Raw genomic sequence first — 26,324 nt, 5'->3', positions numbered from 1 at the left:
TTCACTCCCCAGTTATGCTTTTCTATGCCTTTATCTTTGCCCACCCCCCCATCTACGCATAACTACACTTTTACCTTTGCACCCCATCTATGCATAACTATGCTTTTACCTTTGCACCCCATCTATGCATAACTATGCTTTTACCTTTGCACCCCATCTATGCATAACTATGCTTTTACCTTTGCACCCCATCTATGCATAACTATGCTTTTACCTTTGCACCCCATCTATGCATAACTATGCTTTTACCTTTGCACCCCATCTATGCATAACTATGCTTTTACCTTTGCACCCCATCTATGCATAACTATGCTTTTACCTTTGCACCCCATCTATGCATAACTATGCTTTTACCTTTGCACCCCATCTATGCATAACTATGCTTTTACCTTTGCACCCCATCTATGCATAACTATGCTTTTACCTTTGCACCCCATCTATGCATAACTATGCTTTTACCTTTGCACCCCATCTATGCATAACTATGCTTTTACCTTTGCACCCCATCTATGCATAACTATGCTTTTACCTTTGCACCCCATCTATGCATTTCTACACATTACACAGTATCTACTATCAATATGTTACATGTTCCATTTAAACGTTGATTCACCGCGAGGTAACCAAACACTGGTCAAAAAAAAAAAAATCATCTTTACTAACATTTGATTTTAATGACGTATTACTTAACATTAGAACATACAAATCTAAATTTAACTGACCAATTATACGTAGGTTTTTCCATGATCGCATCAAAAATGGCGTTGTGGGCCGATTGTATTACCTCAATTTGATGTAAATATTATGGCCTTTTCAACATATACAAGTTACTCATAATTGTAATTTTTCCAATTATAATGCTGAAGTTTACATTACTAGTATAAATTCATGTCATCATGTTCTTTATGTGGAAAATCGAATTCTTAGAATGCGTGACAAATACGGCAAGTCTTCTTCCATACATTGTAATGTATAATCTAGCTTTAACGTGTTTAAAACAGGAAATCTGCCATAATTGCGTGGCATATAAATTAAAATAACAAAATTAAGACTGTGTTGTACATTTCTTCCATTCATTTCAATATGCAAAGTTTCAATCAAATTGTTTAACAGACAATGCCGGAAGTGAAATTGTTTATTTATGAAAGGAATTCCCTGATCTTGTCATGGCGATGTTGTTCTTGTCTGTTGACTACAGTGATTTGTCTGGAAGTGAAAATGATTTTTCTGGATTCAGTTCCAACGAAATACCAGATTTTATAAACAATGATGCCTTTAATGACGAAGGATCTGAAATTCTATCATCAGATATCGACATTGAAATGTCATCAGACCCAAGTGACACTGATGATCAGCCAAATTGGTTTGCAGACGTGCAAGATGTTGACAGAAGTCCATTTACTCAGCAGTCAGGACCATCATATAATTTGCAGGAAACAGCACCAGAACTAGACTATTTCTAATTATATTATCCAGTTGGACTTTTTGAAAAGATTGTAAGTGAAACAAATAAATTTGCAGCTGAACAACATGTGGATCAAGAAATCAGTGATACAAACTGGACAGAGACCAGTGTCCAATGAAGAAATCAAAAATGTAATGCCATCCAGAAGGTCTGAAAAGCTCCTCCAGTACCTTCACCTAAATGATGACAACACTGATTTTCCTGCCGACCACCCTAACAAATTTCACAAAATACGTCCAATACTGGATGAATTTCTGGCAAACATTGAGAATACATACAAACCTCGCCAACATCAAACCAATGATGAAGGTTTTTATACATTTCTACATTCATTACATATAATGTATTTCTTTCCAACAGTAAATTGCACAGCAGACACACTCATATATAGAGATCATAAAAGAAATACACATAATAAGTATGTACTGGTAATATTATTTTCTATTTGTTAGATATGATTTTCTTGGCTATGTTATGTTATTATCATTACAAAATGAGTGATATAAAATAATAACCATAACCTTATATACCACATTGATTTATCTAACATCGCACTGTGTAATATATTTCGGACTATTATTTTTTTAAATAGCTAAATATTTAAGCACAGAATGTTTATATCACGTTTCTTATGAATTTTATATGATCCTAAACGTACATGCCAAATGAATTAAAATTACAGTCTGTCTAATGAACAGGTACTGCCTAGATACTGTGGTGTCTTCTAACTGATATTACAAAGAAAATAACACAAACACGGCAGTGAAAAGTTTTAGTTAAATATTTTCAAAAATAATGTCACCAAGTATGCTGATTAAATACATGTTGGTATTTACATATTGATGTTTAAAGTTTTGAAGCACAAGGTGCAGTGACTAAAACAAAACTTGTGCATCAGTAGTTGTTTTTATCATGAAATGGTGACAAATAATAACTTACAGCAATCCGGCATTAATAACAAAATTAATGCAGACATGCAGTGGAAATGATTAGGTTATTTTGAGGCTATTCCAGGAATGCGAGAATAACATTTTTTTAAGACAATGTTGCAATATGTTTTTTTTTATGGGGAGCAAGAGTATGACATCGTGAACGTGATATGGGACACACAGGTACGAGGGTTAGATTTTTATATGGGAAGCAAAGGGTTAATTATTTAGTGTGAAGCCAGATTCTTAACATCATGTTGTATATACTGTATATTTTGTACATAACAGATACAAGGCCTCAAGGTTGATTAGTTCTGTAACTAATTGAGTTACCTTCTCTAAACAAAGTTTTTATTATTATTATTATTATTATTCATTGTGACAGTAAGATCTCATGCTAATTAATGTTCACTGTATATTAACATTTTCATTTTAATATTTGATATTACATACTTTTCACCCATCAAGAGCTAGAAAAATGGAGGTATGTGACCATGTATAGCATAATTTAATTGATGCCATATCAGTTCTTCTGATGCAGCTACCTAGGTCAGCTTCATTTGCAAGCTCGTGCAAGCTTGTAATTAGTAAGCCTGCACAAGCTTGTAATTGGCAAGCTTGCTGCAATCTTAAAAATAAGCTTGCAATTATGGTTTGAGGTCACCCATATATGGCTAGTAAAAATGAGGTCAGTGGAATTTTGCTTGTAGACAGTCCATCAGATTAGTAAAAAAACATTAACCAGAACCAAAAATAATGATATTCTGACTCGCATCTGACTTAAATCATAGGTAATGCACATAACTGCTACAATTCTCCTTCTTTATGATTTAAATAAAGCATTAAATTCTCTAGCAAAATATCTAAAATTATCTTACATGTTGGGCCATGTTGTTTTTTACTTTCAGAGCACCGATCAGAGAAGCAGCACAGACTTCAATGGGTATCTTTCCTGTTCTGATTGCCACTTCCACTTCCTCCAGATTCAACATGGCCATGAAGGTACGAGGAAGGAGGTAGTCCATCTCAAACAGGGGATGCAAAATACTAAGCACCTCTTCCAAAGGCCTGTCATTAATAGAGATTCAAAACAATCACACAAAAAAAACCCCATCTCTCTTTACCTTCTTTTAATACAAACCCATCAGGAGAATAACCCAACAGTAGTATTGGGAATTGGTCAGAATTTTGTAATTAATAATGGATTCCACTTAACCAGCTGATAATCGATTATAATTGGTAAATAAGAGCAAATTTGAAATTTTGTTTGTTATACAACTATATCTTTGCTCAAGAGTTCATATTGTTAATAAATGTAGAGTAATCTCTTTTAATGACATGTATACTTTGATCTGATAAAATATTACATTTTTTTCTATTGTGCTATTATTTTTGTTCTACAACTTTGTTAAATGAAATCAACTTATTATGGCTTATCAGTCTTATGTAACTGAAATATTGTTGCATTCCCCCAAAAATCCTTTCATTCATATGTGATGTGTCCATAATTTAAGGCACAGAAGAACATGGTTTTCTCATTTATCATTACTTACAAATATTGCAAAGGATATTACATTTAAACTGAAAGAAATCATCAAAATGTGTTTAAATTTATCAACTCAACAATTTGACAGCTTTAATCATGTAATCATGACTGCATGTTCCTAATTATGAAAGTTTGCAGCTACAGAATAAGGTATGGTTTTATATTTGTAAGTTATGAAAGGAATAAATAATTCAGATCAACTTTAGTGGATTGGAAGCCTTATTTAGCTTATCATTTACACAGGAGTTTTATTAACCTTTGCATTTCACATGCAGGTAAAAAGAAGTATTCTCCCTTTACACACAGAAGATTATGGGTTTTCACTATTGATTATCTTATTGGTTTGCTCAACCAACTGATGATCGATTATAATTGATAATCAGCATAACACTACCCAACGGACCTATATTAAGTAAGTATAGATGACATTAAGTTTTATTAGAGTTGTCCAACATCCAAACTCTGCACAGAAAAGTCAATATGATCTTCAACAATGAAGATAAATGCTAGTATATGTATGTTAGTAGCAACAAGCAGACAGTGAGTATGGACAGGCTACTGTCATGACATATTATAAAAAAAATGTTTACTAAAATTTTTGATGGAAAACCATTATTTTTTGTTCTAACTAACAAGAAAGCTTGAGCTGAAAAGAGTATCAGTTCAATATCCAATTTTTATTACATGCAAAGTAAACAATAAAGATATATGTGATGCAAAGCACAAGGGTATCTCCTATAGATGCTTAAAAAAGTTCAATGTTGAGAACTTTTTATCTGATTTAGACAAATCCCTCCCCTTTTGTATAGAAAATGTAGAAGACTCCACTGAAGCACTTGAAACCTGGTACAGCTAAAGTATATGCATGAGTCATATCTGCAGATATAACATTACTTTTGCAAATATGACTCACCTCATCAAAACGTGTAATAAATGACAAATTAAACAATGAATTTGACTAAATTAAAATAAAGAATAAACACATCAAATGATGAGTGACATATTGAATCAATGGCCAAAAATGCTATTTTGCCAAATGAATACAAATCATATTGGCTGTTATGACTACTTTGGCATTATGTCTATGTACAACACAGATTAACTATGATACGTACTGTCACATTTTCCTGCCCGCGATTACGTAAGTCAGGAACAAAGGAATGGGTTAGCGTAATGAGTATGTCGACCCTGCACTGTTACGGCGATTTTGTTTGTACAAAAACCCTTTGTTAGGTGTTAATACTAGCATATAGATGTTAGAAGCTTTGTTCTAAGAACAAAGGACCCTCAACGCTATTGTAAATCTCCCCGCTTAGACAGATGGCCTGAGGCTCATCTGTTAAGCTGAACAGACTGGGGGTAGAATTGATAACCAATCAGAACTGAGGAAGGGTGGGGCCATCAATTCAAACCAGAACTTAACAGTCATTTGAACTAATAACGAATTAGTGATTTGTAAGCCGTCGTACCGTAAAGGCAGAATATACTCACTCCAAGGGAGCCACTCATGATTTGGTGGGAAAACTCTTAGTACATTCTAAGGACAGAAAACTTCGTAAAGGTCAGTGAGTTATTTGCTCAATTGCTGCAGAATGTTACAGAATTGTAATTGTAATTAAGTGCAGTATGTATATTTACTTACTAGAATCGTTAGCACGTAGAATTATCCTTGTATTGTTTAATTTACATGCGTACTTGAGAAATGAGCAATGATTATGTAGATTGCTCGCTTGTCAGAATTAATATTGTATTTCGCTATTTAGTTACTTCGTAGTAAACTAGTGTATTTATTCATGTGATATTCTAGATTTTGCCATTGTGAATTAAATGGTAGCTTGTAAAATGACTGCAGTGTGTAAATTTAAATAATATGAATATTTGAATATTTGTTTACCTTGTGGGAGTGTAATGTACAGAAATGCGTCGAATTATTGTGATATTGTTGAGAATAATGATATTTAGGAAATATATATATTGATGTGACACAATTTAGTGATTTCTGTATGGTAAGTAGGATACCGCTCTTATTGCAACGTTGTTTTTATAAGAACGTGTGTTTTTCAATGTGCACGAATGCGTGACCAAAGATGTAGATAACCTTGATCTGATGATTGATTGATTGTTGATTTAGTGAGCGAGATGGCTAACACAAATGCTAACGTCCTTGTGTTTTTCATAGGAAGCTTTAGGGGACAGAGTAGTGAAGTACAGAGTCTCAGAGAGACAGGATAGAAGTAGGTGGAGAACAAGCCTTGTGGAAGGAGAAATACAGAATATTAGTAGGCGGGGAACAAGCCTCGTTGAAGGAGAAAGAGAGAAAGAAAATGAGGAGGAGAAAGAAGACAAAAGGGGAAGAGGGCAGGAAGAATCGGAGAACGCCGGAAGGAGGAAAGCAATTGGCGTAGTAGACACAGATGAGTAGAAACCAAGTACAGGGGAAAGCCATCTCACACTACGATCATGTGATGAAATAGGTTGTCACATGGTCGAGAGGAAGTAGATTGGTTGAGAAATTAATATTGTTTAATTTGTATTAAATTGTAATTCTTTTGGATTTCAAATTTGTGTTCTTAATAATTTAATTGTTGGTATTGCTGACTGGGGGCTCGGAGCTTTACCTCTCTCTATCACTAATTTCACTTCCTACAAAAACGAGCCAGGGTGGGAATTCCAGTGATTCAAATAAATATTGGGAGCAACCCAATCTTTAAAAAATTGAACAGTTCTAGTACAAAAAATACCGCCTGCTTTTCTGTAATTTTACATCATTTTCATAGCTGAATATTTCAATGCAGGATTATATTTTATGTTTTATATATATGTTTATGTTTTCACTGATGCCTGTGAATGTGTTCTAGGCTTGATACTTTGAATTTTAAAATTACTTAATTATTTAGTGTCAAGCCAGACTCTTCACATCATGTTGTATATACTGTATATATTGTACATAACAGATAGAAGGCCTCAAAGTAGATTAGTTCTGTAACTAATTGAGTTACCTGCTCTAAATAAAGTCTTTATTATTATTATTATTATTACTATTATTACCCCAACGCATAACAGTGAGTCACATAGAACTTCACATGTACCATAATCTATTTAGTAATAAAATATTGAAATATAGTATCACATCGATCATGATTTATTTCATTTGCAAGTTTTATTAAATTATTCACACTTAAATAGAATGAGCTATGCACATATATCCTGCAAACGTATATCTACGGCCATGGGTCATATATATGAATATTAGCTATACTTATTATGAATTCAATTGGAGATCATCATACTCCTTTAAAAAAAAAAAAAGAGTCCAACACCCTCAGAAATCAGCACAACTTGCAACCGAAATTAATTCAGCCAGACAGAATAGAGTCTACTTTCATAAAATCAAGCATTGGCATAACTACAAACTCTCACGTAAAAGATGAATTGCCATGATTCAGTCTGCTAAAAGAAATTATTATCAAATACCTCCTGAAAAGGCAGAAAATCCAAATTCAGTCTGAAAATTCTCAATAATTTTGCCCCAAACAGAAATAGTAAGATGCCAAATCAGCTAACAATTGATGGGATAATTATAGGTTGCTGCATTTCTATGGGAATTATTTGCAAATCTTTCTAAGTAATACTGCAATACCATGGGAATGCAGTATTAATCCAAAAGAACGAGTTCATATTTTTCCATTCAAATGCATTGAACTTTTTATTATAGACCCATTATTTTTTCCGTAAAGCCTCTGGCCTCACATGTACACATAGCATATTATTCTGCCTTTGGCAGGAACAGGCACTCTTCAAGGAAAAGGAAACTTTTTTATCAGTCACACGATGTATTGTATATAAACAGGACACCTGCACAAAGTATTTCATAGTCATTCTGGTGTTGCAGTGGAGCGTTAAATTCATAATAGGCATGTCTTTGGTATTAAGGTGGTGTTGAAGCCAGCTTAGGACATAGTTCAAGCTACAGTTGTGATCTGTCATATTTTCTTTTTGTTTATTGCAATGGCAACGAAAGAGGACAAAGTGCTCTAAATTACCAACCTTTAAACCAACTCTCAATTTTCGGGCTTTGGGTCTGAAGATATTGCAGCCTTTGTGAGGTTCAGGCAATTTCCTCCAAAGGGAGTGGAGTTTAAGAAGCCAAAGAAACATGAAAATAAAGTGAAAAAATTGAAGTTCGTTATAACTAAATTTCAAAAGGTGGGAAAATGCAAACCCAGGGTTTGTACGGTCTTTGAAGGTCTTTGAGAGTTTGGGAAAAATGAGGTAGCATTTTCAAGGCCTTGAAAGTTTGGGAAAATCGAGCATATTACCCTGACATCTTTAAAAGTCTTTGAAAATTGAAATAAACCCAAAAATTTGTAATTTCTTTCCAGAATCACAAATAAAATTATCCGAGGTTGTTAGATTCGGATGTAATCTAGTTATCCTGGTTTCATTCTTTTGATGACCCGTTCAGTTTCATTGCCGCCGCAATAACAAAAGAGGCTTTGTTTGGCCATCCAAAGTTGGCCTCGGCGGCGACTTCAATAACACATGCACTCTTCATCAAAGCAAGACGGCTACAAACTTCATCAAAGGAAGTCACAAATAAAATTGCCTAAGATCGTTAGCTTCGGATATAGCTGGTTTTCCTGGCTTCTTTCTTTTGACGAATCATTCAGTTTGATTGGACGAGTCCATCAGCTTTGGCCAATCAAAATGTTCATTACACTAATTCACTCTATGTAGAAAGTGTGCGAAAGTATTACGCTCGAGGATTCAAAATTTGTTCAGTCGATTTACATCTTCAGTGTTTAAAAATGCCAGGTCTTTGCTCTTTCAACGATATCTGGCTTGAACAAGAGAAATACAAGGAATGGCTGCAAAAGGATAAATTATGTAAACGAAAGGCGTTTTGTACATTGTGTAAAAAGGCGATCAGCTTGGCTTCAGTGGGAGAAGGAGCCCTTACAAGTCATGCCAAAGGTAAGTTACAAATTAGTAACTGCATACTGTTCATTTAGTGGAACAAAGATGCAGAAGTATAAGTTATTGGTAGCTTTGGGCAAAATAATGGTAACTCATTACTTTTCGGGTATAAAATAAGATATTGTTTAGTTTGATGATTTAGGAGATATGGCAAAAGAGGGACCATTTAAATTTACTTATACCGTCGGTTTATTTAACACGTTTGAGGGACAAAAATCATTTTCGAAAATTTTGTTCTACATAATAATGTTCCTTGGTTTAATATAGAAACATCCATTGTAATAAATTCAATTCACGGATAAACAGTTTCAAAGTGCGCATGCGTACACTATAGTTGAGTTAAGCAAGAGTTGTTCTTGAATTGCAAGTTAAAAAAAAAATGGCGTAAACGTGTGCTGTGAAGCTTTAACTGTAGGAAGTCAAGTCATTTGATTATGCAAATAAAAAAAAGAATGAAAAAATGTGTTTCCAGTTGACGGAATGTCCCCGTTTCTCATTGCCGACCCTCGACCTTTTTCCCCCAGTGTATTGCCGAAATTGATTTGTGTATCTATAGTCTGACTATACATCCCCGTTTGTTTGTACCCCTATATTTTATTTCACTTTTTCAGAAGCCATTTTTTAAATGGTAATTTGTGTCTAAATAGCGTTTCTTACTAGTATGTAAAACCGAATTAAAAATTACTTTCATACATCATGAAGTTATTTATTTTCATTTAGATTCATTAAAATTTGGAAAATTAGTGGATGAAGTTATCCAATCGGACAATCATCCCTTGAAATGCTTCAATAGAACAGATGACAGCCTTGATGAAGTGTTTTATTCTGTCCTTTCTAAAAGAAAGGAATATGTTGAACTTTGGAATGTTCTCCAGAAAATGTTGTTGTTGTCACATGGGCAGGCAACAGTGGAGAGAGGATTTTCTGTCAACAAACAGGTATATGTTGAGAACCTCAGCAGTGAAAGCCTCAGAGCACAAAGGCTAATCATTGACACGATGAGAAAAGCAGGTGGACCTTTGGAAATCATCATTAGCAATGAAATGATGACATATGCCTCCTCTGCAAGACACAAGTACTATGCCTGTCTGGATAAGAAGAAAGTAGAGGAGAAGGATGAGAAGAAAACCCAAAAATGAAAGAAACGGGAGTTAGCCTTGGATGAAGTGGAAGAACTTAAAGCCAAAAAGCTGCGTCTTGAAGCTGACATTGCCAGCCTACATGCTTCCTCTGTACAGAAAGCAGAAGAGGCAGAGTTAAAAGGACTCATTGTGCTTGTCACAGAGTCAAATGCTCTTAGGAGAAGAGCAGAGGAAAAGATGACAGTGGTGGCATCTCTTTCCAAAATGATTGAAGAGAAAAAAAAGCAAATATAATAATGCATTTAAAGCAGTGCTGATGTCTGTTAAGAGAACAATTTATTTTGTATTAAATCTGACACGTATGTTACATATTTCTGAAAAAATAACAAATGTTAACATATCTTCCAGATCATTATAATGCTATTTTAGGAAATTAATTATAGTTTGACTTTTATCAGTAAACAATATTGTAGTATTTGGCATTCGTTGTTTTCTCATATAACCTGTATACACAATGTTAGCAAAAATAGGTCTTGGAAATCTCTGTTTGTGGTCTTTGAAAGTTTGGGAAAAGTCTTTGAATTTATCATTCATAGTTCAGTATGAACCCTGTAATATGTTTGGGAATACATAAGGATTTAAGTGACACTATGCATGCTTAGCACTGTGTTAAGTACTGTACATTATAGTTCAACATGGTCTCCCGGGTAAACTCAACCAGCCCGCAAAGTATGAAGTCTATATTTACTTTTATTTAATTTCATGTTGGAGAAATCAGAAAATATGCACAAGCAAAATAATAACAAAATCAATCATAGTACTTTATAACAGTTTAATAATTGTCGGGTCACTGAAAGTTTTTTTGCATACATGCGCATGTCGTAGGACATGTAAAAAAATATTTTTTTCATGTCCCATGATTTACAGCCATTACAGTAGTCAACAAAAAGACCTAAAAACTGTCAAGATTAGACACTGGCCCGTGGATAAGCTGACCCCTCTTCTTCCAGGCCTTTATTTTTTCCTAAATTATCCGGCTTATACGCAACTATATATGGTACTTACTCCATCTAAAAAAATTGTCTTCTTTGGTTTTGAGTCAGACTGTGCAGTTTAAATTTTTTCTTACTGAGGAGAAAGTGGAAAAGGTTCATAATCTTGCCAAGCAAATAACTGATAAAAAATGTTATTATAGTCTGAGAGTTGCCATCATTTATTGGTATGCTTAAAAATGCCTTTTTTATGCAATCTTGGAAGCCCCAATGCACTAGAGGTGTTTGGAACATGATAAAATAAAGGGAATTTGTAAAAAAAGAAAATAAATTTGATAATAGTATGCAGTACAACTATCTCCACAAAGTATCCAGTTTTGATAACAGAATACAAAGTATCCAGGAACTGGAATCGTGGTATCAACATGTTGCAGATAAGAATGGAAAATCTCTCAGACCAGAGAAGGTTGCTTTTACTATTCAACTGATGCATCACTCGCAGAGTGGGAAGCTTATGATTTTAATTCAGATAGATCAATCTCTGGTAGATAGAAAAAGATTGAGACCATCTTTTCAATAACTTGCTTGGAGTTGTTAGCAATCTTTTATGCCTTGCAAGCTTTTTATTCAGATCATAAAAGAGAACATATTAAGATTCAGTCTGACAATAAATGTGCTATCTTGTACATTAATGATATGGGTGGAATAGCATCTCTGCAATTGGGTCAGTTAGCAAGGCCGATTTGGGAATGGTGCTTTTAAAAGAATATCTTCATATCAGTAGTCCATAATGCTGGTAAACATAATATACAAACATCTCTTCTTCCAGGAATTTTTCTGAGTCCAGAGAATGAATGCTAAAGAGAGAATTTTTTCAAAGACTGTGCACACAGACTTTTATTGATCTTTTTGCTTCCAGATTAAACCATCCATTAAAGAAGTTCATATCATGGTTTCCAAAAACAGGTGCTTTTAAAACATGCTATTTCTTTCTCTTGGCATGAGTGAATCCCATACATTTTTCTCCCTTTCAATCATATTGGGAAAACATTTAATAAACAAGTCACATACCATGTTAGTAAAGCACTTCTAATTGTTCCACATTGGACATCACAATCCTGGTTTCCTTTACTCTTTTCATGTTTAATTTCTCTTCCAATTAGACCTCCAAGGCACAAAAAACTACTATCTCTTAGACACAAATGGTTAAACTCATCCTCCAGGGAAGGCTCTATCTTTAATCAGAGTGACTGTATCAGGAGATTGCTCCAAAACCAAGGACTTCCAACAACTGCTGTGGACATCATTACCAATTCATGGAGACCAGCAACAAATAAACAAAACAATTTGGCATGGAAAAAATGGAATTTTTGGTGTAAGATCAGGAAAATTAATCCGATTTGTGTCTTTGTGGAAACAGTAATTTCGTACTTGGATTTTTTGGTAACTGAAGCTAAGTCTTATAGTGTCATCAATACTCACAAGGCAATGTTACTTACTACTTTGAGGATGTTTGATAATGCATGGTGCATCAACCCTTTGCTAATTAGTAGATACTTACATGAGCTGTTTAACAGAAAAGCACCAATACCAAGATACTTTGAGACTTGGGATGTAAGTACATTCTTGAAATACCTACGTAACCTTTTTCCTTTGGAAACTATATCTTTGATATCAGTAACAATGAAGCTGGTTGCCCTAATTTTTTTTATCTAGAGCTCCAAGAGCACAAACTCTAAAATCTTTGAATTTGTATAATATGACTTGTATGGCAGATGAAATATTGTTCAGTTTTTCTGATTTATTGAAAACTTCAAGACAAAGTAAGAATTTCCATTTGGAACTGATACTTTGTAATGATGAGAAACTGTGTGCCATGCATACTTTGTTGCATTATACTGACTGGACTAAAAATCTTCAGAAATCTACTAAAGTTCTGGCGTCTTGTTGTTCCTATACAGCTGTGATAACTAGTACTATTGCTAGATGGTTAAGAACAGTTTTAGAACAATCAGGAATTGATACTTCTACATTCAAAGCTCATTCTTACAGAACTGCTGCAGCATCATCTCCTTTCAGACATGGTTGTTCCTTGTACAATATATTGAAAACAGCAGACTGGACATTAGCAAAGACTTTTCACAAATTTTATCTGAGGGATATTCAGGCTAAAAATAATGGTATTGCTAAAGCAGTTATTAATTGCATTTAAATAACAGATTTTTGTTAATGATGAGTTACAGGTTAACATATGTTCCTTTTTCCTTTTTGATGTTTTAACAGATGTTTTGTTGTCTATCTTTAAAGATGCTACGTATACATGTGTGGCCAGTGGCTTTCAGTAAAATAATGAACCTCTCATCCAAGCAAATGTGACAGAAATGGGGCATTATTGAAGTAAAACCAGAGGCTAAGCATGTAAACACCCACCCATCCTTTGTTGCAAGTAGTGGTTTCACCACAAATGGGTTTTCCCTCCCTTTATTATACAGACAACAAAACACTTTGCTTCATACTATGAAATACTTCCTGCAGATGTCCTGTTTATATAGGGTACATCATGTGAAACATCATGCATCTGACTCCAATCAACTCCAATTATGAATCTGTCCCGATTCATCCACCACTGCAATGGTCCCAAGAAGATCAGTGTTCATAGAGAATCTTTGTGAGGCTTCCATCTTGCAAGGAGGAGGAACTATAGAGGCCACATATGAAGACATCCTAATAAAACCAAGTTCTGGTTTGTGAGGAAATTCATCTCCATGCAAATGAAGTCTTGTGATAAAGTGAGTTCAGATTTCTCGAGGTTGGGCAAAAGACACAATTGAGTTACCACAGACCAACAACTGCACAGATTCTGATGAAGGGACTGGATTTGAACACTGGATCAGCCAGTCTTCAAAATACTGGAGAATTGGCATTCCCAGTAACTGGAAGTATCCTGCCACTATTCCCATAATTCAGGTAAAAACTCTGGATGCAAAAGAAATTCTGAATGGTAGGACCTGGAATTGAAAAACTTCCTGCTCTAAGCAAAGCAGTGAGAAGGAAATATGGGGAGGTATAGATATGCATCCTGAAGGTTGATGGAGACTGCCCTTATCGGATGGTCAAAGTACATTTTAGATTGAGGAGGTGGTCTCCATCTTGAAAGGTTCTTCCAGAAGGAACCAGTTTAAAGGGGAGAGGTTGATTATAATGTGAAAATTTCCACTTTTCTTTGTGACTAGGAAGATATGGCAATAGAAGGCGAGTGACTGATTGTTCATAACCCTCTCGACTGCCCTCTTCTGTAGAAGGATGCGCACTTCCTGGATAGAGAAGGTAGTTCCCGAAAGTGGAGTCAGTACCCCTCATTCACTATAGAAAGGACCCAACCATCATCCATGATGCTTCACCAGACCTCAGAAACCAGTCCTAGGCGAGCATCAAAAAGGAACGACTGGGAGCTAGATGTGCAGCAGGAGAGGGGTCAAGTCTCTAGAGCTGTTCGCCATCCCCTCCTTTGGGAAAAGAGGGGGCTGTGAAAACTCTCTTTTCTTTCCAGGTTCATCAGGCACATCTGCTTTTCAGTTTCTGGGAGCCAGATGGACCAGGTTGAGGCTCATTTTGAGGCTGCATAATGGACTGAAGCTGTATCTACTTGAAGAACTTGGCAGAAGGCCCTTGAGGGTGAATCACATTCACATGCTTCCTGGCTGACTGTGATGGGCCAGGAGTGTATGTGAAGGAACTAAGTTGATGATCCAAGTCTTGCAATGCCACGGTAGGAATGAGGCCTCCAAACAGACTCTCGGCTTCAAGAGGAGCAACTCTAAGGATATCTTTACTGTGATCAAGTAGTACCTTTGAAGGGTCCAAAGCAACATCATAGTGGATGTGAAGAAGCTTCACCAACAAAGACATAGCAACAGAAAGTGCACATGGAGATGTCTTGGCCACATCTTCAAGCAGGCGTTGAAGGGAAACTGGGTTCAAGAATGCTTCCCTCAGCATACTAAAAAAAAGCAGCTGAGAAGAGGCTGGCATGTGAAGCTATGGTGACAAGCATTTGGACTCTCTGTTCCATAGTTTGATGTCTTTTTCAAAAAGGGATGCAGAGGCTCCACTTGAAATACCCACTTTGGCTGCACTGGCATCAAGTTGGGGAGGTTTTGTGGCCCACTTAGGGCAACGTATCCAATAGCTGACAGAAGAGACCAACCATCACAACGTCGATGAGGGAATGGCCTACCCTTGATGTTGTCAATTAATATTTTGGCCCACTGAAAACCTCTCAGCAATTTCCTCAATCATAGAAGAATGAGTAGGTGGTTAAGGTTGAGCCCCCGAGATCTTTTCCAGACTGGAAAGGATCCTTTTGGACTATGACAGGTCTTGGGCACAAGTCAGGGGGTAAGAGTTGATAGACTTCATTTATTGCTTTGTCAAAAGACCATACTTCCTCTTCCACATCTACCAGAAATTAAGAAGCGATTGTAAGAGCAGACATCACTTGTGCTTCCTCCATGTCAAACTCATTAGAGTCTACCACAATGGAGATATCATCATCAAGGACACTCTGAGCTGGAGAGGGTGTAGTTATCACTAAGTCCCTAGGAGGTGAATAGGATATAGGAACACTCTGTGCTAAGTCCCATACTGCAACACAGTGAGTAGGGACTGAAGAAGTCGCAAGAGATGGAGAGGAGAATGTCTGTCAGTCCGGGAAGAAGTGATGCCTCTAGCATTCTGATTGGTTTCCACCCAGTGATGAGGTAATGGCAGGACATGAGCCACAGCATCGCCTCTGTTATGAGGAAAAGATCCAAAAGCCTAAGGAGGCATACATGACCAAGGCCCCAAAAGTGGAGGGCCCCACATCCCAGAAGGATTCAATGGGATAATAGGAAAGTGGGGAATACTGATTTGATCCCCTATCCTAGTCTGAGCCTGCTGGTAGGACTCCCAATGTTCATAATGAGGTGCTAGAGGGTGGAGAGGGGGAACTCGGTCTGAACCCTATCCCCATAGATCATAGCGTGATGATCAGAGGATACAGGATCATCAACTTATGCATCAACAAGGAAGATGTGGTGCTGATTCTTACCAGTGGGAGGTATGACACACTACCTCTGACAGGATGGTGGCAGTGCATCTCCTCCTCAATGGGAGGCAGCGACACACTATACAAGCAGTGCATCTTCACCTCCAAGGGAAACAGTGACAAACCATGGTATAGGCAGTGCATCTCCTCCTCAATGGGAAGTAGTGACATGCCATCAGATCAGTGGTGCATAGCCTCCACAATGGGAGGCAGTGCCACAATAAGAAGTGAGTTTCATCTCCTCCACAATGGGAGGCAGCGACACACTATAGGATTAGCAGTGCACCTCCTCCATGGAAGACAGCGACATGCTGCTGCATGGTCACTGTATCTCCCTAACAATGGAAAGTAGCAACATGCTGGGAGGGGTATTCCGGACAGAAGACCCCTTTTTTCTGTAAGAGAGAAGCCGGAAAAAATCTGATGAAGGAGGAGAATGAAGTTTCTTCTTTCTCTGATATTTGCGGCTCAAGTCTGTGAGATTCCAGCTTTCTGCAGACCATGATTTACAAAATGTACAGCAATTTTTTTTCTTGTACACTTGGAACATTTAATACAGTCTGGATGAGTGTCCCAAGAAGACTTCTTGTTGCCACACTTTCCCACAGACTGTGTTGATATTATTCCTTAATATAGTAAACAAATGTCACTTATAACTCATCCTGTTTGTATGTAACACATACGGAATACACCTCTGTGATCTCTATAGACATAGTAAATAGTAGTATAAATTTACCAGTCTTTTTCCATGTAAGAAAGAGAATTCTCAGTGTTTTATACAACTTCTATTGACTAAAAGAAGTATACATACATACAATAACAATGTGAACAAAATTCAACGTGTTGAATCAAATACCTAGTATAGATACCACACACAATGTGGTTCCTGTGGTGTCAATCTAGAATGAAGAATATGCAGCATCTAGTGAGCAAACTGTCATTTTTCCTTGTATAAATGACTTACTGGTACCTAGATGAAAACATGATTTTGACAGTGTCTCCAACCCCTATGGGTGTACATGAAGTAACCCCAAGTCCTTGGAGGAACTAAATCCAGAGGGAAAAAGTTACCACGTAAAGGTTGGAAAAAACAAATGAACAGAAAATGTAACACAGAGATAATCATTGTAGAGGCCAGGCTGCAATTGTGGTTAAAAAACACTGCAACAAGCACATTTTCTCTGGTGTTTGGCACATATCTGATCCCATCAATGTCCTTGAAAAAGATGAACTCTCTGTGCTTGTTTTGCACATAACATACCAAGGACAAAGTGAGATCCACAATAAACTGTGTCATAGTGACAATTCTTCACTCTATGGGAGGATGTATGCACATCAAATGGATGGTGTGCTTTTTGGGGCACAAAAAATGAAACTAAACAATAACTATGGGTGAGCTATTGCTGCTATTAAACTTTATATTTTCAGTCAGGGTGATTCTGACCTTTGACCTATTGACCTCAAAATCCACAGGTCTTTTTCTTGCCAAAGTAAAAGTAATATATGAAGTTTTATAAGTTATATGGTGCAATAAGCTCAAGTTATTGTATGAACTATTTGTCTATTTACAATCATTATGACCTTGATTTTTGAGGCGCTGACCTCAGAAGCAAAAAATGTTTGTTATTTTGCCTCTAGTGCAAGCCGACTATAAAGTCTGCTAAAGGTGGATGGTGTAAAATTAAAGTTACTATGTGGAAACAAAAAGGATAGACAGATTAATTGACAGATGTCATAACAACATACACTGACTTTCAACATACCCAAATAGTATATTTACATCAACCATTGGACAGATGTGTTAATGATACTTTCAAAACATTGTATACACAATGAGCTACTCCGTAGCATGAACTACACAAAATGCATACTTACACTTTCCATGATTTAAAAGTCTTGAAACTGGATACAGCATTGACTAATGATGAAACACCCCACCACTTTTGGTCCTTACTGTTGTGAGACATGTCAAAAGTCATATCTTGAAATGGCTGCACCTCACCAGTCAGGAAATGATACAGTGGCATGCAGAGAAATATAGAAGAGTCTTTACCAGTGTTTGCAATGCTGTCAATTAACTCTTTGAGAAACTTACTAAGGTGCCTGGAAAATGAAGGACAAGAAATGAATATATCTATTGAAAACTTCAAAGCAAGCTCATGCCCATGATACATATTTTAGTCTGATAAAAACTACAAGATTTGAAGTTGATCAACAAGAGGCAAAAGTAAGCATAATTAACTTTGCCAACTTGGTCTAATTTTGGTCATCAGTGCTATTTAATGTTTTTGATTGACTAGAACAATTACTAGAAAAACCAAAGACAATGCAATATCCTATATTTGTAAGGCTGGCAGGTAACAAATTTCGAATCTTCTTTGCTATTCTGTTTAACTAAAAAAAATCATATATCTATTGAAAAAATATAAACAATGCAGTTTTACGCCTCTGTTGTATCACACTATGGTAAGTTTAAGAGAATACATAAGAAGGCAAAATCTTAAGAAAAAACATCAATACATGAGAGTGAAAATGGGCTGATTTTGTCTTCTGAGTTTTCTATGAAATCTGTTTGCTTCTTCTGCATGTACTTAAATTTTCTCTGTACTGAGCATTCTGTGTAAAACTTAGTATTTTAGTATATATAAAAAAACTTTCATCACATTAGTGTACTTGTTATATCCTAATTCTATTCCACTTAATGCATACAATTTAGGATGTATAGAGAAATGTTAAAATATTTAAGTTGCTTCTTACAGTGATTTATAAAACCAGTATAACTGAACTGAAAGTGGAAAAATATATTTACCTTATAATTACAATGAAACTAGTTGAGTTTTACCTACCATACATAATCTGATTATCAAACTTGTTCAAGAGCTACCACTGTAGGCTTTGGTACTTTAACACTCTATATGCCTGATTGCACCTATGCTGAACTGCTATCAAATCATTCTTTTCTTCATCCTTTCTTTCCTTTTTGAAATTTCATCCCTTAGAAGAAATGGCAATTTTCCTTTTCTTGACAAAGTGATAATCTAATCCATACATGCCAACCCCTGGTGAGGAAAAAGTGTAATCCAAGTGGACAAAAAGAGTAATCCAAGCAGAAAAAGAGTAATCAACATATAACATAAAAAACTCAATGTTCATATGTACAAAATGATTTATTTACCCCTTCTGGTCTTTTAACATCAATTACTGCTTCAGATTTTCTTATATAGCACATTGATCTTTAAAAAGCAACAGTCTCTCATACTGCATTTCAAAGCGCTTTGTACCAGCTGAGATAATGAATGTTTTGCACACCAGTAGAGAACCAAGTGCTGGGTTACAGAGTCCAGATCTAAATTCAGTTTTATTTTTGTTAACAATACTGAACAGTCTCTCAGAGTCAGCATCAGAATGGTAAAGAAACAATATTCCTTTCATAACCTGACGAAGATGAGGAAATATATATCTTCCAGTTATTGGATCTTTTAGCTGGGAAATAAGATACCATTGCACATCAAGTCTGTCCGCATGAAGTACATTTTCAGGTAGAATGCCAGCTTGATACTTCAGGGGTTCTCCTTCTAATTTATCAGCAGCCTTTCCTGCAGCAAGGTGCATCATATGACAGGGACAACCTGATATGTACAGTACACTAAATGAGACATTTCCAGCCATCACTGATGCAGTATCAGCTTAAAACCCCATACAGTTCTGCCAACTTATGTTTATTCAAAGCATTATCAAGCAAATAAAAAATGTTTTCTCCAGTGAAATCTACTGTTAATTCTGGTAATGATAGAAGAGCACTCTGACTTTGCCCTTTTCATTGTCAAAGTCTCTTACACAGACTGGGTACAACTTTTTGTCATCATAATCACTGCTCCCATCTGTTGCAATACTAATGGCACAATTTTCATGGCTTCTGCAATTTTAAGCAAATTATCTTCTCCTAAACACCTAACAATATTAGATGATTTTGTTCTTGCAGATGCATATTTTCAGCAATTTTTGAATCAGGAAACATCTGTTTCAACAAAGGACCAACACAGTCTTCTACTGCTAGGGGTAGTCCGTGTTCTATTAAGAACTCAGTAGATAATGCCTCAGCATTTATTAGTTCTACTTTAAAAAAGAAGTTATAAGTTACCTTTGTATTGCAGTTAGTAAAATGAGCTAATTCGGTTTCTTTGTTTTACCATCATGAGCAATATTAAAATCCTTTCCACACAGCCTGCAGTGGGTGTGAAGCTGCCCTTGAATGGAACACTGTATTGTGCAATTCATGTATTCATCTTTGAATAGGTTTTTCATCTTTTTCTAATCTATCTGTGAAATTATTTGAAAAACATTTTTGCTCTAACACACGCATCTACTAGAATATATCTGATTTGACTTTTAGCGCCAGATACCTACAGATTGGTTCTGTTGGTTCTGTATCAGATATAAATTAGAACAAAGAATCTGCAAGCAGATATTAAAAATTAGAAAACCAGCATGTTCTCTCCTAACTAAGCCATGCAGCTGCCATAAATAGAAACCAAGGTCAAAAGTTTGAAAGTAAAACCAGCATGTTTCTTTGAAATAGGGCAGCTGCTATAAATAGAACATAATACTGTTAGGAAAGTGCATGCAAGCTACGGACAAGCGTACTTTTATGTCGTAGTTATGTAGAAGCAGTCTTTTCTAGAATACGGTCTGAAAGATTAATGGGATGTTAATAAAAATAAGAAAACAAACTATTAATTTTTTGGGGAGGGGGGCATATGAAAATGCGTAATCCAAATGTGCTTATGCGTAAGGCATAATTTAGTGAAAAAAAGCGTAATGATTACACCAAAAGCATAATGGCTGGCATGTATGCTAATCATGTCCTATAGATATGTATATAACCATCCTTACCACTTCATTAGATTGTGTGGGGCAGTTTATGAATGAAACTGAGCTCAAAAAGTTTCATTTTTTTAATTTTCAGGCATTTTAACAGAAAAAACATCTGTCTGAAAAGAGCAAAACTTGGTGTTCCTCACAAAAGCATAACAAGACTATCATAAATTGTAAAGGGTAAACCAACTGTGTGACATTGTCTTGCAATCATTTGGCCTTTACACTAGGGGACACAACTACTGGTATGTACATGACATTTTGTATAGTTCAAATGTACATCTGGTTAAAACTTCATCAGTATACAAACTGAAGTTCAAGAGTTACGGACCAGCCACTAAATAAAGCTCACAGAGACATGGGTCACAGTTACAATTTAGGTTACTTTGACTCTGATCATATGAACTAGGACTATTCAACACATTATCTTGTGAAGAGATTGATCAGGTAATGCTGAGTGATCTAGAAATGTAAAAACTGGTCCCCTACTAGGTCAAAAAGTGGGTGATATAGAAAATAACTGGTGTCACAAATATCCTTTCCTGTTTTTTGTTTATGCAAGAAAATCCAACCACATTTTATTATCAGCTTCCTCAATTATGGACTATTTGTACAGGAATTTAATTCCTCAAGCTTGAGAAACTATGCCCCTCTAGAATTTTATTCTGGACACTAGAGTATAAAACAATTTACTCACTGTATACTGCTTTGAACATAAATGCTGAATGGATTTTGTGGAAGACTTCATCTTTTTGTTTAATATCCTTGATCTACCATGTGCTCTTGTGGTGTGAAGCAAAGTTAGCAACATAAGTCTCAGTAATTGAGCTTGTGGCACACTGGATTAGTTGGTCCAAAACCAACTAAAGCAATCTTTTTTTACTTTAATTTTCTGGAGAATTTGTATGGGTCCTATGGGCAGCATACAGGCAATTTTATTGTGCCAAGAATTAAAAAGAGTACTATGAATGGCACATTGTGATCCCATCTACTTGCTTAATAGTCCTCTATGTAGGCTCTAATAGGGTAAGGCTTACTCTGGAGATTATTAACCAATTTGTCTCAATGACCTCAACCTTTGATTAAGGTATGCAATTTTTAACTAAAGTTCATGTGCAGAAACTATTATTTTCTTAACTTAATATGACTCTGACGTCTAACTTCTACACCCCAGAATCTATAGATTTCTTTATCACCAAGTGCAAGCCATCCACAAAGTTTGGTCAAGGAACATACTCTCCAACAAAAGTTATTATGTAAAACCATATTTCATTGAGCCACTGTGACCCTGACCTTTTACTTTTTACCCTAAACCCCACAGGCCTCTTCCATACCTTAAGTGCAAGCACTCTACAAACTTTGATGAAGGTATGTGGTCTATAACTAAAATTATTATACAAAAACATTTTGCTTCTTTCAGTAACACTGACTTTGCACCTTAGGCTTATTTCTTACTGAACATGCAAGTCATCCACAAACTTTTGACAAGGTTCGTGGTTGAGCACTGAACTTTTTGTGCATACAAAATTTTTCTCTTTCTGTCACAGTGACATTGACCTATTCATATTCCGATCAATAGGCTTCTTTTTTAATTCAATTGCAAGCAGCCTGCAACATTTGTGAAGAAGAACTGGGCCCAGAGTGACCAAGTTATCTATGGCACTCGCCTTTACAGATCACTCACACATCTAACCTCTGTCCATGTGAATTTAAGTCTCAGCTTCACCAACAAGGGTAAGTGAAAAAGCTTGCCAGTAGCTTTCTGTGGGTTGGTGGTTCTTCCCAGGTTCTTCCTCCACTAAATATACTAGCTGCAATGTATAGTCTATCATGTACTGAAAAATGTCATTAAATGCGACAAAATCATAAATCCATTTGTTTCTTTTTAGTGTCCTTGACCTTTAATATTTGACATTTTGAGACCAAAAAGTGACAGGCTTTTTGTCTTAACCAAAGTGCAAGCTATCTAAAATGTCTAGTTTGAGTCTGTGATGCAGAACCTTTTTCTATTTTCAAACACCATTCTGTGTTCCTTCAGTCACTGTAAGACTTTTAATCTTTTGACCCCAAAATAAATGGGCTTCTTTCTCACACCAAGTGCAAGCTATCCGCAAAGTTTGGTCCTGGTATGCCATGAATAACTTGTGTTCTAGTGTGGAAACATTTTTTCTTTTCTCACTGGCAGTTATCTGGACGTTTCACCCTAAGAAACAACACTGATAAGGTTCTTCCACAAATGCAAGTGAAGGCATATAAAAAATGGGTCAAAAAAGTACTATTTTAAAAAAATGTTTTGCAAAAGTATTAAATAACGTCAAGCTATCTGGTACACAAAAGTAAAATTTAAATGCACTGCTCCTTCCTACAAGTAACAAACAAAGCCATAAACCCCGTTTCATAAAATTTAACCTAAAATATTTTCCTATAATACACACCCCAAAAATAAAAACATAAATATTGAGTAAATATATACTAAATAAGGTGAAGCATGTATTTTGAATAGAACTGAAATTCAAAAAATGCATAAGTCCTTCCTACAAGAAATAAACAAAACATTAAATGCAAGATTTAATCTGCTGTTTACAGAGAGCAAAACTTAAACACAAACTTTCAACTGTTCCCCAGAAATACAAAAATTAAAAAAAGTAGTAAAATTTAGTAAAATGTAGATGGGGGGGGGGGCAACAAATTTTAATTATGTAATACTTACCTACTGTCATTGTGGTATTATATTTTTTCCTGGCACTAGTCCAAGCCCAAGGTGATTATTCCATATTAGTAATTGGAGGCATACAAAAAAAAAAAACATCTTCTCAGTCTGATACCTTACTCAATTTCTATCAATTGGAATACAATGATATTTCTACTTGGACCAAGACTGAAAGGACATGGGGGGGGGGCAGGGAAGGGAATTGAAAAATAATAGCAGGTCAAGTATTACATAATTAAAATTATGTTTGAAATTTTTTTTACATATTAACAGCAGTAATACATTAGATGCTATTATTGCCTTGCTGAATTTGTCTGCTTGGTGGGATACTGATTTTTAAGATAAGCTGTCAAAGTGAACTCATCATTGCTGTCAGTAGGGTGCTCTACTGCATACTGAAGAATGGCTTGACAACCTTTTGTGTGACAATGACCGAGGGTAAAATGACAAGAAGGTGGAGTAAGACTGCCAGAATGTAGCATTCATAACATCATCCAAAGAAGAATCATTAAGAAAGGCCCTAGAAGCAGCAAAAGCCCTGACTGTAAGGACTTTCATTTTCATGGAAGATCTCTCTTGATGAGAGACTTTTAATTATTCCAAACAATGCTTCTTGAAATGGTGACTGCTGAAGTATTGGTTTCCCTTTTAGAACAAGAAAAACACATTTCTGACCTTTCTTTTTTCTTTTGATTTAGACAGATAGAAACATAGTGTTCTAACTGAGCATGGAGTCACTCTTTATCATCCCAGCACAAATATGAACTGTGACTGGAGATTTCAATAGGGCCTGGAGCTAATGAAGATAGCTGATTCCTGGTCCAAAACCAATATTGGCAAAAAAGAGAAACCGAATCAAAGTTACTAATGAACTATAAACAAACCTTTTCCACCAACAAGGCATGCATTTTTCACTCCTTGTGAATGCTAGGGACAAAAGAAATACTGTTTAAGGATAAGATTCTCAAAAGAAGCTTTAATAAATGTTTCCGTAAGATTAAATAATGGCCAAACTACATATGCAACATTCCACCTAGGCTTTAAAGAGCAAGTCACTGGTCCCTGGAGCTCAAAGTACCTGATCAGTTCTGAAAGATGTGGTCTGACCCTCTAGTGGAGACCACAGAAAACTTCGGCCTAATAAAGTTGGATATTGAGCAGTTGTTTTCCTTGAAAAGGATAACATGAACATCTGCAACAACAGAGAGAATCAATGCATTTCTGACTGAACCAATTACATTTCTGACTGAACCAATTACAGAATATTTCTAAATGGCATCATAAACCACAGAAGTCTATTGTCTTCTAGCCTGGGCAACACATCTGGCAACCCTGTTCAAAAACTGGAGAATTTGTGGATTGTTGTGCACAAGATACCCTTTATGTTGTGACACCTAAATCCCTCCTCAGTGGCAATTCCTGGTGGTGGGGGCATCAACCAAAAGGTCAAGAACATTACTGAACCATAACAATTGGGGTCACAGGGGGTTATCGGTACACATCATGAAGGGAGGGTCCTGACTCTGCAGAGTGTTCGAGGGATTATTCTGAAAGGTGGCACGGCATATGCATATAGTATGATCCTATTTCATACTAAAGGTACCCAATGCCCATGCCCCCCTGCTCTGGGACAGGAGAGATATATAGAAGGAACTTTTTGTTCAACCTTGTTTTGAACAAGTCTACTACTGACTTCCACCACAATTGAAAAGTGTCACTGATATCAATTGGTGCACCGACTATTCTGTGAGTCTGCCCACCCTTGTCTGGACTCAAGTCTCCACCAAGATATTTCTCTTTCTGGAATGTGACACACTGAGAGTGATCTCATCTCAAGCTTGCTGAATGAGGTTCCACACTTCCAAGCAAAGAGAAAGGGCATGAGTTCCCCTTGTTATCATAGTTGTGATATCACTGATATGCTGTCAGTAGCAACCATGGTCTTGTGTGGTTGATACACCCTTGAAGTGGTAGAAAAACAACTCACATTTCAAGGTTGTTGATATGAGGGAAGACTTTTATTGAGACCACAAGCCTGCAGGACTTCCCTCAAGATGTAGGTGTATAAGAAGGAAATAGGTTCTGAGGCATGAATAGGAACTCTGGCCAGAAAACTCTCCTAATTTCACCAACAACTCAGACGGTGAAGAAATTTGGGTCAACCAGTATGGCTGATCCCACAGATCCTGAGATGCCACTGTCAGGATATGCCAAAAGAATGACATCTCTACATCAAAAGAAGCTGCCCTTAGACGGTTATTACTGTGCTCCAGCACGACAGGTGTATCCTGGGCAGAATCCTTACAGAGGTGGAGAAACTCCAAAACAAGCATCACTGACACTGAGAGCATGTCTCAATCTCTGGTAACAGTCTCCTATAGTCTCTGTAAAGAGGCCAGAGACAAAGATTCTTCCTTCAACAGGCAAAAGGAGCCAACTGCAAAGAGATTGGCATAAGAAACTGATGGTAATTTGCATATCTGTCACAAGTTATATGGCCTTTAGAGACTTGGCAGAGATACAGGTCCAGGTTCCCAATCTGCTGTGTTGGTGTACAGCATGGAGTGGGTTTCTGGGGGGTGGGGGGCTCCAGTCAAAAACTGGCACTATTTAGCCACCAATACAGGTGGTGGTGAGAGTCAGGCACATTTGTTTTGAG

At 36.3% G+C, this 26,324-nt stretch overlaps 1 protein-coding gene across 1 annotated transcript in view; it reads right to left on the bottom strand.

Annotated features, from left to right (window-relative positions):
* The window catches only part of LOC149786019 (E3 ubiquitin-protein ligase rnf213-alpha-like), a 180,064-nt gene that overhangs the window by 130,534 nt on the left and 23,206 nt on the right, over nt 1-26,324 (bottom strand). The window contains exons 4-5 of the mRNA XM_089978096.1: nt 17,956-18,183; nt 3,273-3,462 (exon numbers count right to left, since the gene is read on the bottom strand). Of these exons, the coding sequence (XP_089834222.1) occupies nt 3,273-3,462; nt 17,956-18,183 (418 nt within the window). The remainder of the gene's footprint in view (nt 1-3,272; nt 3,463-17,955; nt 18,184-26,324) is intronic.

Source organism: Sinohyriopsis cumingii, chromosome 12, assembly GCF_028554795.1.
Source record: "Sinohyriopsis cumingii isolate HCF-2022 chromosome 12, ASM2855479v2, whole genome shotgun sequence".
Taxonomy (NCBI): domain Eukaryota; kingdom Metazoa; phylum Mollusca; class Bivalvia; order Unionida; family Unionidae; genus Sinohyriopsis; species Sinohyriopsis cumingii.
This window is presented reverse-complemented; position numbering and strand designations above follow the sequence as displayed.